At 35.8% G+C, this 16296-nt stretch overlaps 2 protein-coding genes across 5 annotated transcripts in view; one reads left to right on the forward strand and one right to left on the reverse strand.

Annotated features, from left to right (window-relative positions):
- Positions 1 to 344: 344 nt before the first annotated feature.
- Positions 345 to 3429, reverse strand: kpna7 (karyopherin alpha 7 (importin alpha 8)). The gene is given in 10 exon segments (NM_213070.1): positions 345 to 480; positions 653 to 799; positions 902 to 1084; positions 1390 to 1623; positions 1694 to 1957; positions 2042 to 2124; positions 2296 to 2564; positions 2838 to 2923; positions 3000 to 3140; positions 3230 to 3429. Coding segments are annotated over 10 exon segments (1563 nt in total). The 5' UTR covers positions 3296 to 3429; the 3' UTR covers positions 345 to 390.
- Positions 3430 to 5821: 2392 nt separating this feature from the next.
- grm5a (glutamate receptor, metabotropic 5a) overlaps positions 5822 to 16296 on the forward strand; it is a 52266-nt gene continuing 41791 nt past the window's right edge. For 3 of the 4 annotated variants that reach the window (XM_073914128.1, XM_073914127.1, XM_009305305.5), the window contains exons 1-2: positions 5822 to 5883; positions 8350 to 9078. Coding sequence is in view for 3 of the 4 variants with exons in the window: in XM_073914127.1 (XP_073770228.1) it covers positions 8400 to 9078 (679 nt within the window). In the remaining variant the exon portion in view is untranslated. 4 annotated transcript variants of the gene reach the window in all.

Below are 16296 nucleotides of genomic sequence, written 5' to 3' on the forward strand. Positions count from 1 at the left end.
AAATACATCAAATAATAAATGTTAAAGTTACTTTAGTATTTCAAACATTACAAAAGATCTGCTTCATGTCTGATTGAGACACTAACAGGCACGTAAGAAAAGTGGGTGGGGAGATTTAGCATTAAAAAGGCACAGACAACAAAAACAGCTAGAGTGTGTTCAAAGCAGAAAATTTACAGCATTCTGAAAGCTAAAAAACAATCTTATGGATATTGAGCTGAAATTTTCAACATTCTGGGAGACAATAGAATCCTCTTAAATCTTGAAAAAGTGGTAAAATAGGTGCCCCTTAATATACCGTGACAAAAATAAAAAGTTAAGAAATACAACAGGCAAGAATATAATGCAAAAATATCTTTTATTTATTAAATGTAATCATTTTAAAAGAAATCAAAAATCAAATCTCTTTTGGACCTCAGAGGCTCCAAAGACAAAGTTTGCATCTGTTGCTTCAGTTGTCAGGCACTGATCTTCACCATCCTGAGTGAACAAGAGATTACAATGGGAAGGTGTATTATAAATGCAGATGAAAAAAAGTTCTGCTGCAAAGCAGGTCACAAGATCAAAAGGTGCATTTGCAAAGTGTTACAGTAACATGTCAAATGTCTCCATGACAAAAAAAAAAAAATAAAAAATCATAAGCGACACCCACCTCACTGAAATACTTCTCAATTAGAGCTTGAGCCGCTCTATAAACAGCATTGTTTTCATGGTTCTGAAGAAACTCGATTCGATCCAGCCCTCCCACTTCCTCCACCAACAAACAAAGCTTATCCACCTCCCCTAGTTTCTCGGCAGCCTGCAGAAGGCACGCGGTTAATATTTTAGCATATCCCACACAATGCCTACCACTGGGAGATGGAGTAGGATTTTGCATAAAGCCACACAAAAGCAGACTCACCAGGAAAATGTTACTGATGGCATCCAAGATGACCAAGACAGTCTTGGTGTCTTTAACTTGCAGCAAGTTCAAAATGGCCTCTAAAGCACCACACTTGACCAGATGAACGACTTGCTCTACAGTCCCACCGCTTGTGTAGTTAGTCACTGCCCACACTGCCTCACGTTGGGTTTTGAAGTCACCCTACAAAAAAAAAAAAATAAAAGGTGGGGAGGGGGGCACAGCACAAGACCGAATTCAGTTTAGCCAGTTGCTCAGTGAAGACATTCTTCTATATTACCTCAAAGATTTGACAATACGCGTTACGGTGCACTTTTGCCAACTGGAAATGCAACTACATTCGAGAAGGCCCCAGGAGGGACTGCTTGTATAATTGGCCTCATTTTATGAGCAGCTTTAGAAGCACACAATCAAAGCCAAAGCATTTTATGGGGAACTCTGCGGGGGCAGAAGATAAACATGCAAGCAAGGCATCAGTTATGACATACATTCCTTAGTAGATCCACTAGTGGAGCCAACAATCCACACGTGATGAGCTGTTGGATCTGTTGGCAGGGTCCAGCTGCAATGTTGGACACTGCCCAAGCTGCCTCCTTCTGAACACTGGACTTCTGATGCCGCATCAGCTTGGGCAAAGCACTCAACACACCTGCATCAATGGCCGCTTGCGTCTGCAGGTCTGAGCCACTAACAATGTTCCCAATCGAACGTAGTGCTGGAGTCTGGAGAATTGGAGTGTTTAGTCCAAGGTCAACCCAAAAATAAAGATTCAATATTAAAAAATGTACTTACCACCACAGCAAGTTCCTCAAAGCCCAAGAGTTCAACCAACCGTGTGAGGATTCCAGCCTTGATGATCACATCAATTCGCTCGTTTGGTCCATCAGTCAGGTATGAAATGGCCCAGCATGCATCAGACAAGATGGATTTGTCACTGTGATGGAGTAATTGAATAATAGAGGGGAGCATTTGTTGGACAGCACTGAAACGGGGAAAGGGATTCTTGTTCCTACAAAGGTTCGACAGGGTCCATGTGAGATTGCGAAGGTATCCCACCTGCAAAACATTGTGGGGTTTATTTTCTCTGTGTTTATTTATATTTACAACTCCAGAGGTCTAGGATAGTAAATCTAAACTCACAGGAGCATCTGGAGTGAGCCGTGCCAACAGCGCAGGGATTACCCCACAGTCAATCAAGGCATCTCTATAGGAGGAACCATCACCTAATAAAAAACAATGACTGCATTGGCAAGCAATTTCCAAAAATAAATAAAATCTTGCATCTTAATTTCTGAATATCCATGTATAAAGGTTTCTCAAAGCAAAACAGAAAATGTTTAATCTTAGCATGCTTTCAAGATGCAGAGGCCCCTTGGAACTCAAATGATCCTAACCTGCAATGTTGCCTAAAGCCCAGACAGCCTGTTCACTGATGTTCAGCATTGGTGAAGCCAACAGTGCGATGAAGGCTGGCACCGCACCGTGCTCTACCACCTGCTGTGTGTGCCAGGAGGTGCCAGATGCAACATTAGTGAGCGACCAAGCAGCCTCAAACTGCAGGGTGGGGTCATCGTTCCTGCCTAGAAACTCCACAAAGCGGGTCAGAAGTCCTGCCTCAATGATCTCTTTCAGGGGAGGGTTCCTTTCCCGAGAAAGCAGCTTCCTGTAGGGACCAAACTAAAGGTTGAAAATTATAACACAAGTGTTCAATCCAATTTCTTAAAAGGGCATCGTCCTACAGATTTCAGCTCCAAATAGTTCCAGCACATCATCCTGTACATTTAGTCATTACAAAAGACACTTATTAGCAGGATCACACATTTAAAATAAGTCTGGAGCTTGTCTCTGTAGGTGCACCTTCCAAGAACAAGTTTGGACACCCTTGCTTAACACACCAGGATATCATTGATAGTAAAATTAACATTTGTAACTAGACCTTGCTGCTTGACAACCGTTCCTCTGCTTCTCTGGGCAGTCAGTGTTCACGTTTGCAACAATTTCTTCAATTGTTGTACAGATGACCTTAATAAAAACAGCAAGCTGTAAGAGTCCTGCAATAATGTGAGGTCTAATTAATAGAAAAAAAATCAGTCAACACCTGTTCATTGTCCGTGTTAAACTCTGGTGAGAGAGGTTCTTCATCTCCCAAGGATGTAATATTTCTTCTCTTCATGATACCCTCAACCCTTTGAGCTTTTCGAAACTCAACACACTCCGCAACTCTGCGGTCACGCAGTTTCTGCAAGCGGAGATACGGTGTGAATATCAAAAGATTAAAGACTGAATAGTTAAAAGGATGAAAATAGTGAGAATGGATGCTCAGCTCACCGTCGGCTCCTTGCCCTTATTTTTGAACTTGGACATGCGTTTATCTGAAAGATTTTCTGTAGGCATTTTGAATCTCAGTGCTGTAGCTGACACAAAAAAACACTTATTAAACTTTCAGAAAAAAATATTTTAAGATCAAACGTTACAATAAGTGATAAAACAGAGCCGACAGCGCAAGACTGTATACAAAACAGCTCCACAGACATGCGCAAACAGTTGCAATCAGCTTTATATAGACGAGCACAACTAGAATCAGGTGAGATTTATTTGTAGCATACGCCTCATGCCAGAGGATTTCTGAATGCTTTGGTTTACATAAAATCGTATTTCACATTTTGTATCACAAAATATTATTTTAGTTAAAACTTGAGCTAACACCATAACCTTGATAAAGACATTAATATTTAAAACATGTTCCTGTGAAATAAAAAAAAGTATGTTGTTGCCCTCTAGAGGCCAAAAGTGATATGGGAAGATGCTGCATGTGTTTGGTCCTGAAATAGCTATTTGATTTGTCTATCTATTGATTTTATTATTCACAACATTGAATTCTATTAAAAATTTATAGCTGATAACAATTCATTACAATCAGTACAGTTTAGGCCTAACACAGAAGGGTGGACTGACAGAAATCCTGGGAGGGGGGCATTTTTGAGGGGTAAAGCTAGGAGAGTGTAAAGAGTGTGTAAAAGTGTAAAATTCAAGTAATTAAATGACGGAATAGCATAAATATTGGAAGAATGTTCTTGCTTGGAGTTGCATGTTATATTAAGTCAATATATGCACAAATATTGTTTTAATGAAGAATTGTTTTTCCAATCCAGTGAACATTCAGAATGGATGATGACTGGACCAATACGTCCACAAATCAAAGCTATATTATATATTTTTAAAGATAGAATGAAGTTTTTGATGAAGGACAACGCGGTGGCACAGTAGGTAGTGCTGTTGCCTCACAGCAAAAAGGTTGCTGGTTCGAGCCTCGTCTGGGTCAGTTGGGTTTCCCCACAGTCCAAAGACATGCAGTACAGGTGAATTGGGTAGGCTAAATTGTCTGTTGTGTATAAGTGTGAATCAGTGTGCTTGGCTGTTTCCCAGAGATGGGTTGCAGCTGAAAGGGCATCCGCTGCGTAAAACATGTCCTGGATAAGTTTGTTCATTTCGCTGTGGCAACCCCGGATTAATAAGGGGACTAACTCGAAAAGAAAATGAATGAATGAATTTGATTAGAGAAACTGGAGATAAATTGAGTATGCCTGTGTCCACAATGAGTCTTCTGTGTAAGAATAAACATTTACTGATTGTGAGTGGCAGTATATCTGCTTGACATGATAAATATGCAACAGAGAATCTAATAATGACAAATGTCTGATTTGAAAACAGTCTATTTGTATGTAGTCAATGAGAGCGAGCAAGAATATGTTAATAGCATAATTAATCATCTCATAGTTTTATTTTGAAATTATTCAGATTTATGCATAGTTGTATTCTGATGTCATCACTGTCTTTTGCATTGAATATTGGGACCATGGCCCCTCAAAAGCCCTCCACCCCCCATTTATTTTTAATATTTAATATAATAACTAAAAGTAAAATTATTATTGTTGGTATTATTATTAGTGTACAATTATTATTCCAAGTAAAAAACAAAACAGAAATCAGTTCTCAATTTAACTGGAACACAAGCACAACTGGAGTTATATGCTAAGATTATTCAAGAAATATTCTGCAGGAATATTCATTTAGTTTTACAATTCTATAAGATATAAAAATATGTTTTATAGAATTATCTGTTCTCTTTTAGACCCGACTCATGGAAAACTTTAGGTCCAAGTCTTGCCTTTCTGGCTCACCATCCCTCTTTTCTGCTTCATGGCATGTTTGGGGTTTTGGGTTGCAATCAGTAATACACAGGTGCTGTTTACTTCATACTTCCCCTTACACTTCTCTGTTCTTGACAGCAAAAGGCAAATAATTCTAATGACAAATAAAAAAAAAATGAAATTCAACAATAACCCATAAGTTATTAATTATTTCTGGTATGGTGTTGAAGAATGCAAAAGTGAGATAAATCATTGAGGTTGTAAAAATAGCCCACGAGAAGCAGCATTGAAGTGTTATAAAATGTACTGTTCAAAGTGTCCAGATGATGGCGCTGTGTCCGTATAAATAAGACGAAACATTAAATGATAGGGGCTATGTAAGAGAAAATAATAAACACGTTTTCTGATCAGTGGAAAGCCAGATTCATGAACATTTACAACAAGATGCTAATCGTTTATTTTGACACACAAAACAAAATCAGTTGTCCAACTTATTTTAGAGGTTTTTATGTATCCTATGCAAAAAGAATCACCTTCCACTGATTAAAAATGTTTTTTATGCAAAAAATGTTCCACTTTTCGTTTTATTTTGGAATTTAGAACTTAATTCGTTTGAAATTTTAATTAAGTATATTATTTGAGTCTGATTATCGCCTCCACGGACTGTGAAAACAAGATGTAAATATTATAAAATAAATAAATTAATAAATACATGTCACGTGACGCGCGCGAGAGTTGTCGCTGAAGTGAACGCGCATCGCACGCGCTCATACACCCAAAGACTCTCCGCTAGTGAGAACACGAGCGATGGACCAAAATAGCGACAAAACGGTAAGTTTTATTATGATTTGTGTCGTATTAATATTCAATAGCGATCTAATGTTTACTGGTTAAGTTCGTGTTCATGTTTTTGTTTAATTAGAACGATATTGTCTATTAATCAACCAAGTTCATAAGTAGGAATATGTTTGATGGCGATATGAAGTGGTATTTGCCACACAGTTTAATTTTCAATGGCATCCATTGATTGAGGTTTCTGGTTAATGTTTCAGACTGCTTTTCAGCACCACGGACAGCTCACATCTCTTTCAACTTTTGTGTCTGACACATTTTAATGAGTAATTCATGCCTCTTGTTTGATCTATATAATGTACACAACATAACTTGCTGCGTTTTTAAGCAATAGCTGAACTAGCAGGCTCTTTATGCGTCATGCATCTCCACTGTTGGTGGTTTGTCACGGATCCAACTGAACAGAATGCGCTTTATAAGTTTGCCCAACAATTTTGCTTTAAAACAAATCAGGTTTTCTGCCGAGTTAAAGTCCTGGCTGTTTAAAAATGTATAGATTCTTTGAAATTAGAAAACAAAATCTAAACTAGAGGATCATTATTCTGTGTTCAAATACCAACTCTGTATCTTGAGTAAAAATATATGAAGGATCAATTTTATGAAATATACATGAGGCTGTGTTCAAAGTGGGTTTCTACAAGTCTGTTACAACAAAAAAGTAGTATTAATTATGGATGGGCATTTATCAATAATGGTGCTCAAATCCCTTACAGATGTTCTCTTGACATGACAACCCTTAAACCTTGCAGTATAACAATAGATGAGCTAAAATTGATTTTTTTTTTCTTTGTGTTAAAGCTTGAAACCACATTGATTATGTTTTGGCTGAAAACCAGGAACTTGTCCTGTTTGTTTGTATGTTTGTTTGTTTATTTTAGAAATGCTTCTCTATTGTTGTGTCTTCAGGTTTATAAATCATTGTAAGATGTTTAATTTAACACCATTTACAGAAAAGTGCCGTATATAATCCAAAGATATAACAAAAAAACGAGCTCTGAGATACTGAAAACACTGTTATCATGAGTTGGTCATGTGAAATGATCACCATACTCATTCATTCATTTTTCTTTGGCTCAGTCCCTTATTTATCAAGGGTCGCCACTGCAAAATGAACCATCAACTATTCCAGTATATGTTGTACGTGGCAGATCCCCTTCCAGCCACAACCCTGTACTAGGAAACACCCATACACCTATACTGCATGTCTTTGAACTGTGGCAGAAACCAGAGCACCTGGAGGAAACCCACATGAACACGGAGAACATGCAAGCCAACTGGCTCAATCTGCACTCGAACCAGCTACCTTCTTGCTGTGAGGTGACTGTGCTAACCATTGAGCCACTGAAATGCAGGCTTTAGATTTTGATAATCATGCAAAACTGTTTCACATTCTCGGGTAATGTCATAATTAATTAATCACCAATTTTACTCGCATTTGGCACTTAAAGGGATAGTTCACCCAAAATCGTAAATTCTATATTCATTTACTCAACCTTTACTTGTTCAAAACCTGCTAAGAAGATATTTTTAAGAAAGTTAAAAACCATTATTACCATTGGCTTTTATAGTTCTACTGTATTTATTTTTCCTTTCATGGAAGTCAGTGGTAGTGCAGTGGGTAGCACAACCGCCTCACAGCAAAAAGGTCACTAGTTCGAGCCCTGGCTGGGTCAGTTGGCATTTCTGTGTGGAGTTTGCATGTTCTTCCCATGTTTGGGAGGAGTTTCCTCCGTGTCCTCTGGTTTCCCCACAGTCCAAAGACATCCGGTATACGTGAGTTGAATAAACTAAATAGACCATAGTGTGTGTGAATGCAAGAGTTTATGGGTGTTTCCTGGTATTGGGTTGTGGCTGGAAGGGCATCCGCAGCGGCGTTAAAAAAAATATGCTGGATAAGTTTTTGGTTCATTCCGCTGTGGCGACCCCTGATTAATAAAGGGACCAAGCTGGAATAAAACGCATGAATGAATGAAGTCAATGGTTACAGGTTTTCAGCTTTCTTCAAAATATCTTCTTTGCGCTTAACAGAATAAAGAAACTCATAAAGATTTATAACCCCTTAAGGGTAAGTAAATATTGAATTCAGGTAAGTTTAATGCCTTTAATTTTATGAGCTGAATAAAATTCTGAACCAGCACAAGAATCTAAATCAATACATGTTTTAAGATGTGAACGTTGATCATCTCCAACCAGGTGATGCATTTCAAAGGGATCTGAGATCAAGCGAACTTCTTGGTGTGCGTTTCAACTTTGTTTTCCTCCAGATCCGCAGATATTCAGAGTAAGGCAGAGAAATCCTCACACTTTTGAATAAGACGTTGCCCTGGCGACAGCTCATCCTTATCACGACTCTCGCAAATATGCACCTCTGTGATTCAGTGGGAGGTTGATGATCTCCAGGGAAAGTGCTGTTCTGAACATTTCTGCTTCTTCTCACTCTTTCAGATGCCCTGAGGGTCTATACCTGTGTCCAACACTCTGATCTGACAGAGGAAATGGGGGTTTTTCATTTGCTGGTGTTTGTGCTGATTGGGAACAGATTGGGTCCTACCCGGATTTTAGCCGAGGCCCAGGCTAGTGAGCGACGAGTTTTGGCCCACATTCCTGGAGACATCATTATCGGGGCACTTTTCTCCGTCCACCATCAGCCGCCAGCAGACAAGGTCCACGAGCGCAAGTGTGGCGCCGTCCGAGAGCAGTATGGCATCCAGCGGGTGGAGGCCATGATGCACACCCTGGACCGCATCAACGCAGACCCGCTCATCCTTCCCAACATCACCCTAGGCTGTGAAATCCGAGACTCCTGCTGGCATTCTGCCGTGGCTCTGGAGCAGAGCATTGAGTTCATCCGGGACACTCTGGTCTCAGCCGAGGAGGAGGAAGGCATGGCTAAATGTTCCACCGAAGGTGGAGGGACTCCCATGAAAGGGAAGAAGCCTATTGTGGGTCTGATCGGGCCTGGATCCAGCTCTGTGGCCATCCAGGTGCAGAATCTCCTGCAGCTCTTCAATATTCCCCAGATCGCGTATTCGGCAACCAGCATGGATCTCAGCGATAAGTCTTTGTATAAGTACTTCATGAGAGTGGTGCCCTCTGATGCCCAACAAGCCCGGGCAATGGTGGACATCGTCAAAAGATACAACTGGACCTACGTTTCTGCCATTCACACTGAAGGTATGTGATCTCTGCCTCTGGGGAAGGATTTCAGTTTCATGGGTTATTATGAGATTTTTCACCATTTGAACTAAATCTGCCCTCAAACTCTTTTTCTTTTGAGCTGAATTCTCTCTTTCTTTTTCCAGCTTGGTGGTTTAATTTCTTGCTCACATTAGTGCTGCACAAAAGTGTTCTAGTGAGATCTTTAACAGCACATAACACTATTATTTAAAGTGTTAAATCCTCCACGTTCTCAAGATGAGAGATTTCCTGAGGGATTTTATTAGGTGATAATGTATCACTGTAACTGTTGCTTTATCTTGGCTTAAAGAGCTAAATGTCTTTATTGTTCTTAAAAGGAAATGTTTCTCACATGTAATGTGCCACATTAAGTCAATATTCAGATATCTGGTATTCATTTTAATAATTTGTTGATTTAATATAAATTTAGTAAATTATACTTGACACCAGATTTATCATGGGTGTGTTTTCATTTTTCATTTATTTTTTCACTTAAGTTCTATTGATATTTATATATATATATATATATATATATATATATATATATATATATATATATATATATATATATATATATATATATATATATATATATATATGTTAATGATTAATAAAAAACAATTATTATTATTATTATTATTATTATTATTATTATTATTATTATTATCACAATGAGAATAATGGCAATGGCAACACAGTGGCTCAGTGGTTAGCACTGTCACCTCACAGCAAGAAGGTCACTGGTTCGAGTCCCAGCTGGGTCAGTTGGCATTTCTGTGTGGAGTTTGTATGTTCTCCCAGTGTTTGTGTGGGTTTCCTCCGGGTGCTCTGGTTTCCTCCACAGTCCAAAGACATGTTTTATGGGTGAATTGAATAAATTAAATTGGCCGTAATTTATGTGAGTGAATGAGTGTGTATTGGTGTTTCCCAATACTGGGTTGCAGCTGGAAGGGCATCCGCTGTGTACAACATATGCTGAATAAGTTGGCGGTTCTTTCTGCTGTGTTCAAAGAAAAATAAATAAATGAATGAATAATGGCGAAAAAATAAAAATGTAGTAATACTGCCAGTAATAAAAAAATGCAAGTAATAAAAATTACACTGAGATATATATATATAATTTTTATTTATTTTTTTTTTCCTATCAAAAATATCCTTTCATATTAAAATAAGTCTACATGCATTTAATTTTATTATTGTTTTTTTTATGAAATGGTTTCCACTTTAAGTTTACTATTATTACCCTTGTGTATATTACAAACTCAAACGGGTTGACTAGATGATTGATGAGCTCACAGACAGGTGATAATTGCTAGAGTGTAGTTAAATGTGGAACCAACCCGGTTTTCACCCACATACAAAACAAAGAGCTGTGAAATGCTCCATAATGTTGATTCATTTGCCTGCAGTTTCTTTTGCTTCAGAAGTTGGATATCATACTTTGACCTTTTATAATTTCTTCATGGGTATCATTTTATAGGCACCACGTATAAAATCCAGATCAAATATTTGTAATCACATTTGGTTTGATCGTTTTTGTTTGGAAAACAACCGAATATAATCCTACAGAAATAGTTAAAGAAAGCTGCTTGTATTGAGCTGTGGATGAAGTACACAAATCAAACAGTCGAGTAAAAATAGAGATACCCTGAAAATGTTTGCCCCAGTAATAGTGCATTCTTTTTATATACTACAGTAGTAAAAGTAAGTAATTCTTATCTATGAATGTTTATTTATTTATTTATTTATTTTGCATGAAAATTGATTCCCCCCCCAAAAAAAATGTAATAATTGTTGATATAAAACATCCAAAAGGGCTAAATCTTTAATATTGTGTTGTGTTAAGAAAGCTATATAACCATACTATTGTTTTTTTCATTATGTAACACAGCAGCATGGTTAATCCATGAACATTAATTTGTGATAATTTGATATCACATTTATTTTAAAATTCCCCATTTAGGTAGTAATACCCACATATGGACATGTCTGCATTCAAAGACTTCAGCTGGCTTTAAAAGCTTGACAATTTATTCTGATTATGATTTTTCATTTACAATAATAAATACTAAAATTCATTAATAACTTTCTTTTCGAGGCATCAGTCAGAGGCACTTCAGTCTCTAAGGATATCCCATCTTTAACTCGTTTTGAACCCATTTGTAAATTCAGTGAAACCTGTACTATAATTCACTCTTGCTCAATCATTTGAATGAGTGAGTTGTTGACTGGAGACTACAGACTCTTCTGAATGAATAGTTTGAATTAATGTATAATTTACTGAAGAGCTCTGAATTAAGCATTTGAATCAGTGAATCGTTTACTCCTGACTTGCTCTATATATTATTGAAATCAGTCGTGAACTCCTAACTTTATCTTAATAGTTCATTTCAATTACTGAATTACTAACTGTAGACATACTCTGAACAGATCATCTGAATCAGTGAGTTCTTAACTGGAGACTCACTCTGACCGACTCATTTGAATCAGTGAGTTGTTGACTGGAGACTAAATCTGTGCAAATAATTTGAATCAGTGTATCATTTACTGAAGACTTGCTCTGAATTGATTGTTTGAATCAATGAATTCTTTACTCCTGACTTGCTTTTAATAATTAATTCCAATTACTGAATTGTTAACTGTAAACAAACTCTGAATGGAATTCAGATTCATTTGAATCAGTCAGTTGTAAACTGGAGACTCGCTCAGACCGAATCATTTGAGTCGGTGAAAATTTCAATGTAGACTCGCTCTGACCGACTCATTTGAATCAGTAAGTTGTTGACTAGAGATTTGCTCTGAACAGATCCAAGCGAATAATTTGAATCAGTGTATCATTTACTGAACATTTGCTCTGAATCGATCATTTGAATCAGTGAATCATTTATTCCTGACTTGCTCTGTGAATTATTGGAATCACTGAATCGTAAACTCCTGACTTGCTATTAATAGTTCATTTTACTTACTGAATCATTAACTGTAGACTTACTCTGAAATAATCATCTGAATCAGTGAGTTGTTAACTGTAGACTCACTCTGACCAAATAATTTTAATCAGTGAGTTGTTAACGGTATACTCGCTCTGACCAAATTATTTGAATTAATGAGTTGTTGACTGGAGATTTGCTCTGAACAGATCATTTGAATCAGTTAATCATTGACTGAAGACTCGTTCTAAACAAATATTTTTAATCAGTGTATCATTTCCTGAAGACTTGCTCTGAATTGATCATTTGAAACAGTGAATTGTTTACTCCTGACCTGCTCTATAGATTATTGAAATCACTGAATCATGAACTCCTGACTTGCTCTTAATAATTTGTTTCAATTACTGAATCATTAACTGTAGACATACTCTGCATGGATCATTTAAATCACTGAATCCGTTGACTTTTATCTGCAGATTATCAGAATCACTGAATTGTTAACTGTTGAAATTATCTAAACATGTTATTTGACTGATTAAATTGTTTACTGTCAAATTTTACATGATCTTTTGAATCATTACATTGTATGTAGTCCTGTTGTGGACTGTTTGATTCAATGATTCAGATAGTCCTATTCTGAAGAGACCAGATAATTTACTGAATCGTTTAGCAATGATTGCTCTATACTGATCATTTAAATCGTTGAATCAAAAAAGAGGCAGCAGATCAGTCCAGTCCACAAATAAACAGTCTAGTGTGATTTATGATTCACTTTAGAATAAGTTTTTAATTTCTACAACATTTCTTTTTGTAACATTTATTAGTTTATAATACTCGGATAGCATTCGACGTCAATCACCGTCATACATGTACCTTCCCACAGATTAGTCTCCATACATCTATTGTTTCCTCATGTTCAAGCGAGTCTTTGATGTTAGAAAACCACCCCGACGATGTTTTGCATAGACCGAACACAGACTGAATGTTTAATAGACACGCTCGCATATTGTGTTGCTGCCGCGCTTTTGTTTTACCCTTTTTTTTTGGCCTCACGGCGGACCACAAAACAAACAGAAATCATTAGCTGAAAGGGCGACCCCCATGATCATTTACATCTTTAGCTCTGTGGGCGTTTAATGAATTTTCCTGTTTGAGCAAACACACTGTTTAAAGACTTGTCACTTCTGCAGCGTCTCGCTCTCTGTAGGAGGGAAAGAGTCAGCCGAGGTCGACAAAATATCTGTTAGGGTGTTCAGGGGTCATTTTAGACACTTCTTGGATTGCGAGACCACTTGTTATTTTGCTCTTTATTAATGAAATGCCAGGAAAATATTATGCAACTTTAATCATATATCCATTTTTATCCGAGACAGAAGGTTCTGGTGAAGTTTGAGCGCAGAGAGAGAGAATTAATTCCCTGAACTGGCACCGAGGAATGAAAGATTTGAGAAAGTTTTTTTTTTTCCCCTGAGGAGAGAGATTAGAGATGGAGTCATGCACACTTGGAAGTACACTTCTCAAATCACTTCACAGAGAACAAGAATGAAATCAGTTTGATAGTCAATATGTTTGATAGTCAATATGATATAATAATTATATCTTCTTAAATATTTACTCCATGGCAATAATGATAACAGGATGTTTGTTGATCACACAATTCTTCAGAATTAATTTTCTTGTTTTTCTTGAAAAATATTTGTTCTGTCATACTGACTTTTGCAAACAGTTTGTGGTGATTTAGAATGAGACACAACGTAAAACATTACAAATGGCAAAAGGGTTACAAAACTGTATTCAACGTTGAATAAATGTTAGAGGATATTTCACACTGCACTAAAAAACCTATTCATTATATTGAACACATTTTATTAAGTGGATGTAAACAATTTATATGATCTGAATTTACTAATTAAATTTGGTAATGATCAACTTTAATAATTTGTTTAAATTCAGCCCATATAAATTGCTTGCAACCACTTAACGTAAAAAAATGTAGTTAATCCAATACATCTTTATTTTCAGTGTTTTATAAAGAAAAAATATTTTTTAAATGATTTATAAATATTTTAAATATTTTTCTTATTTTTACTGTATTTACTGTTTTTTTTTTTACTTTATAATATTTTGAAACATTACAAAAGGTATAGCTAGCACATGGTCACTGTGTGATTTGGTTCTCAAGAACATTTCTTATTTTTATCATATAAACTAAATATTCTTACTGCCACTTTTTTTTCCATCAGCTAAATCCAGAATTGGTGGATAAATATATTTAAGTAACATATAGTTATAAATAAATAATAAATATATTTAAATAGTATATTTTAAGGACTTTTTAGTTGCATAAATGACATGCAGAGAAATATATAATGTGGACATGAAAATGAACTTCATTGATACCTAATATGTGCTGCAGTTTTAGCAATATTATTTGGATACAGTATATTTTCTTGAAACTCTCATGTGAGGATGAACAGCAATGGATATTTCTCACCTTGCAAACACAGTTTACACACTGGAACGCTAATGGCAGCTTGGAGTTAAGTGCTTTTCAGTGGGATGTGATGGTAATAGGGGATCTCAGGGACATACAGTTGAAGTCAGAATTATTAGCCCCCCTGAATTTGCAGCCCCCCTTTTTATTTTTCCCCCAATTTCTGTTTAACAGAGAAAAGATTTTTTTTCAACACATTTCTAAACATAATAACTCATTTCTAATAACTCATTTGTTTTATGTTTGCCATGATTACAGTAAATTATATTTGACTAGATATTTTTCCAAACACTTCTATTCAGCTTAAAGGTACATTTAAAGGCTTAACTAGGTTAATTAAGTTAACTAGGCGTGTAAGGGTAATTAGGCAAGTTATTATATGATGATGGTTTCTTCTGTAGACTATCAAAAAATATATATAGCTTAAAGAGGCTAATAATTTTGACCTTAAAATGGTGTTTAAAAAATGTTTAACTGCTTTTATTCTAGCCAAAAATAAAAATTAAAAATAAGACTTTCTCCAGAAAAAAAAATATCATCAGACATACTGTGAAAATTTCCTTGCTCTGTTCAACTATACAGTTGAAGTCAGAATTATTAGCCCCCCTTTGATTTTTTTTTTACTTTTTAAATATTTCCCAAATTATGTTTAACAGAGCAAGGAAATGTTCACAGTATGTCTGATAATATTTTTTGTTATTTGTTTTATTTCATCTAGAATAAAAGCAGTTTTTTAATTTTTAAAAACCACTTTGTAAAAATTATTAGCCCCTTTATGCTATATATCTTTTTCGATATTCTACAGAACAAACCATCATTATATAATAAATGCCTAATTATCCTAACCTGCCAAGTTAACCTAATTAACCTAGTTAAGCCTTTAAATGTCACTTTAAGCTGTATAGAAGTGTCTTGAAAAATATCTAGTAAAATATTAATTACTGTCATCATGGCAAAGATAAAATAAATCAGTTATTAGAGATGAGTTATTAAAACTATTATGTTTAGAAATGTGCTGAAAAAATCTTCTTTCCGTCAAACAGAAATTGTAGAAAAAAAATAAACAGGGGGCTAATAATTCAGGGGGGTGTAATAATTTTGACTTCAAGTATATACATGCCTATTTTTATTTATTTATTTATTTTATTTTATTTTTATTTATTTATTTTTTTTTAGTTCCATCAACAGAGCTTATAATCTAATATTTTTGTACATTGATTTAGAAGAAATGGGTGTATGTGGTTAAAATTAATCTGTATGTTTGGGTTTTATCAAACCATGTCTGCATTTGTATCAAATTCGCACCTCGTAAAATGTGTGAAGACTGGGAGCATTCCTCACACAAAAGTAGGTGACCTGATTTTTATGTAAATTGGGGGAGTTTACCCCTGACGCGCGAAAGAGGGGCAGCATGGCCTGTTTTTCATTAGTTTTTCTAAGCATGAAGAAGTAATATCTATTTGTTCTTTCTGAGCATTTCCAAGAAGCAAAGCATGTAATATGAACCCTTTCATTGAATATTAACTCTGTAGGTGACTTAGGTGCAGTAAATCTAAATTTAAATTCAACATAACACCCCAAAAGTATTGTTTCATGTGTCAAATCTAAATTTACATGATTACTCAAAAACCGTGTTCAATATCAACCCAGACTTTTTGGAAATTCATGATTATGCCAACAAAATCTGGCGTACAGTATGTTACTTCAGAGACATTTCAAATGATGCAAGTTTTACTATTTTCCATCTTTTGTTGTTGTAGCTTTGTTAAACAGTTTCAAAACAAAATATTTAAT

This window comes from Danio rerio, chromosome 10 (genome assembly GCF_049306965.1).
Source record: "Danio rerio strain Tuebingen ecotype United States chromosome 10, GRCz12tu, whole genome shotgun sequence".
NCBI classification, from domain to species: Eukaryota; Metazoa; Chordata; class Actinopteri; order Cypriniformes; family Danionidae; genus Danio; species Danio rerio.